This window comes from Chaetura pelagica, unplaced genomic scaffold (genome assembly GCF_000747805.2).
Source record: "Chaetura pelagica isolate M959 unplaced genomic scaffold, ChaPel_1.0 scaffold737, whole genome shotgun sequence".
Classification (NCBI taxonomy): Eukaryota; Metazoa; Chordata; class Aves; order Apodiformes; family Apodidae; genus Chaetura; species Chaetura pelagica.
The window spans coordinates 676023-679603 of record NW_009953813.1 but is presented as its reverse complement, the minus strand read 5'-3'; the positions used below and the strand labels follow the sequence as shown (position 1 = coordinate 679603).

The following is a 3581-nucleotide window of genomic DNA, read 5'->3' as shown; positions in this document are numbered from 1 at the left end:
CAGGATTATTCAGTAGGTGAAAAAGGCCTCATTCCCTACCAAGTTGTACATTTTTTAAGTTAGCACATCATAACAGCTAGGGGTTATGTTGCTGTTGGGTGTTGCCTGATCTGTCTTCCCTCCCTACACTGCACAGCACCACAGCTGGAGGGATGTGTGTGCAGGAAGGATGTTATTTCTAGAAAGGCCAGAACCTGAGATCTTCCTGCTGCTTCAGTCTGAACAGGGAACACACTAATCAACTTAAAAAATGGACCTGTGCTTGTGTTACAGGCACCTATTACTACAATTATTAATATATATTTGTATATATGGCTACCTGATTATATAATCAATATTGCATTTAAATAGTATTATATTGCATTAAATAATCAGTATCTATCTAATATTCATCCATATTAATATGTGATTATAGATCTGGCAAGTCAAATGAGCATATGTCATTTTGCAGCCAAATGGAGTGCAATAACTCTTGCCTGAAGCATAAAAATATAATATCAAAAGGTAAGGAAACTGGGGACACAACTAGGAAAGCAGGAGCACACTGATACTGCAGGTTCTCCTGTAAAACACTCCTGAAACAGCCATTCACTGTTCATGACTATTCAAAACACAGGCCTATTTTTTAAAAAGAAAAACACACTTATTTCACCTTGATGAGATGCAGAAATTCTACCTAGAATAAACCCACCAGGTCAGTCACCCATATTATCCCTTCCTAGCCTACAATCTGAGATGATCTGGTTTGAATTTCACATTGACACTTGGTGATTCAATCCTTGTTTTTATTTCAAGTCTCTCAGATAAATGGAAGATGACTGAGATGAGACCCCTGCTCATAAGGAGTGCAAGGCAAGAACTGTCCTCTCTATGAATAAACCCAGCAAAGTCACTATTCAGGGCCCTGATAAAGTACTGTTTTTTTAAACATCCATAATTCAATGAAAGGAAATGCTTTTTTTCTTATCTTGGACACCAATCCCTCTTTGAAACATGCCCAAACAAGATTTTCTGTCCCAGTGGAAGAGCCAAAAAGCACCAGCCAGAAGAGCTTGGCATGTCTGGTGGGCAGGGTGTGGGAATGATGGCTCTGAACAACCTTCCTGCTTCCTGAAGCCTGCAAAACACAGCAACTTCCAGGGTGATAAAAGTAAAAATAAAATCAACCCACTGATTTGGATCTAACAAATTTTTGTTTGTATTACCACTTTGGCTAGAAACCATGTCTGCATCCCCCATCACACCTTTCAAATTTCCTAAGAAAAAACCCCAAAACCTCAAAACACTGAAGAAATTTAAATGTGAAATTACTTAATGAGGTGACACATCACACAGCTCACTACAAGTCAACTGCCACAGCCATGTGCTAACAATGACTCACAGCAAATTCATTACACATTTTCTTCAGTTTATGTATTTTAACATCCAGACTAGGTTGTCAAAGAAGGAAAGGAATGGTATGGAGATCCACAGGGCTGCTTGTACAAAGCCCCCATGGGCATGTTGCTCACCTGGAGACTCCCGTGTCTGCTTGCGTTCCAGCAGGGAAGAATCAGGACATGGCTCCAGTGAACACCAGCTTTCCCGGTTTATCTGGAAAACAGACCAGAGCAAATCAAAGAAAAGCCACTCTTAGTAATGTTCCTGCTAGTCTCCTCTGCAATGTCACACTGTATTGACCAGCACATATATAGTTACGGCTTAATTTCATCCCAAGAACAAAAATCTTAAAGGTCACTTAGAACTTTGATTTTGTTTTTATCATCACTAAAAAAATATTAAAATACGCCAAAAAACTTTATTTCTCTCTGGAAAGTATGATTTCAAGGTGGCTTCCACTCAAGGCAGGAGTTCAGAGGGAGGATGAGCCTGTGTTTAAGCTACTCATTGAGGACTGAAGAAACCTGGCTTCAATTCTTACTTCCATCTGCAGCAAGACTACAAGCAAAACACTCCTGGGCTTTATGCCTCACTTCACTGCTCACAGAAAAGCAATTCCTTACCACCCATATTGCTGCAAGATAAGCACCTTAAAGATAGTAAGGTGTTCTGATCATGTGGAAATGAGGGCTAGGGAAGTGCCCAGGTCATGGTGAGAAACAGAAGCACTTAATATACTTAACCTCATGTTAGCATGGACTGAAACAATGATGTCAGAAACCCTCATTTTAACACTAAAATGCATCCCATGGTTTATTTCAACATCAGCCCCTTATCATGTCACCCTGTCCCTCACCCCTTCTGTGACTTCCAGTCTTTCAGCAAGGATGACTGATCTGTTCTCAGACTTCTCCCCCATCTGCCTCTGCTTTATGCTTCCTCCCTGGGGTTGTGCTGTCCAACATTCTGACTCTGAAGTCTGCTGGACTATCCACAAGCCTTGGCTCGTCCAACATACACTTCCCATCGCTTTTGTCTACAGCTGGGAGCCTCTGGACGCCCCTTTGCTCTGCTGTTCCTCCAAGCTGAATGCCTCGATTGTCAAACACCAGCACGTCTCGCCTGGACAATCCCACATCCCATGTCACAAAATCCAGAGCTTGTTTCCCCTCGTGACCTGCCCCAACATACAGGATCTTAAATGTTATGCTGTAGCTGAAAGAAAACTACTGAAATTAGCAACTTCCTCTGATTTTAACTGCCAACTCCTTCTCCTACCCTCTCTCTGGTTTTCCTTTACTCCCCTGAAATAATTTCCTTTTCCCTTCCTCTGCCAAACAGAGAGTTCTTAATATTTATTTTTTGCCTCTAACCTTTCTTCACATCTCCTCCTTGATCCAGCTCCATTTCTGCAGTCCCTTGCTGGATTCTCCATGTTCTCCTTTCTCCCAAGTTATGAAATGCATCACTTTTCCTCAGACTCTCCTATCCTTGACCTGACTTGCTGCTTTGACTAATGACCCACGTCCCTCTTCCCTTTCTCACTGAGATCATGGAACGTGTTGTCTCCAGCTGTTGGCTGGTGCTCCTCTCTGGTCTGGCTGCATCCTCCCTGCCCTTGGCCAGGGAGGGCTCCTGCCAGCACCTCTGCTCACCACACTGCAGAGTCAACGCTCCACTCCCCCAAACCTGTCAGCTACTTTCTACAGCACATTCTTCTTCCTTAGGTTTTGTCCTCCTCCATACTTCTGTGATGAGAAAATGGGGTTGGAAGGGCCTTTGACAGGTCAGCTAGTCCCCTCTGCTGCTCCAAGTCAGGCACAACTATAATCTGAGACATCTTAGTCCAACGTGCCCTTACAGCAGTGAGGATGCCATGACCTCGTCCAGTCACCAGAACTTGCTGGGGAAGACAGAGAAGGAGCAGAGAAGATCTGAAAGAGGAAAAATGAGCAAGAGTCTCCCAGGAGAGGTGATGGAGACCTTGTGCTCTACCAGAGTCTGGTCTCAGGGTGACCTCAGTACACGTCCCACCTGGACATCCCTTCCCACCTCCATGCAATTCTGCAGGCTATTTTTCTTAGATATGATGTACACATCCTATCAATTGCACACTTCATCTGCTCATACATATGAGTTATGGACACATTCACCAAAGATCCCAACAGACCCCTTTATGTACATGCATATAAGATCCCTCT

General features: G+C 43.3%; 1 protein-coding gene across 1 annotated transcript in view; it reads right to left on the bottom strand.

Moving 5' to 3' along the window:
• The window catches only part of AKAP13 (A kinase (PRKA) anchor protein 13), a 67109-nt gene that overhangs the window by 56369 nt on the left and 7159 nt on the right, over positions 1–3581 (bottom strand). The window contains exon 2 of the mRNA XM_010001303.1: positions 1512–1593. Coding sequence (XP_009999605.1) covers positions 1512–1593 — 82 coding nt within the window. The remainder of the gene's footprint in view (positions 1–1511; positions 1594–3581) is intronic.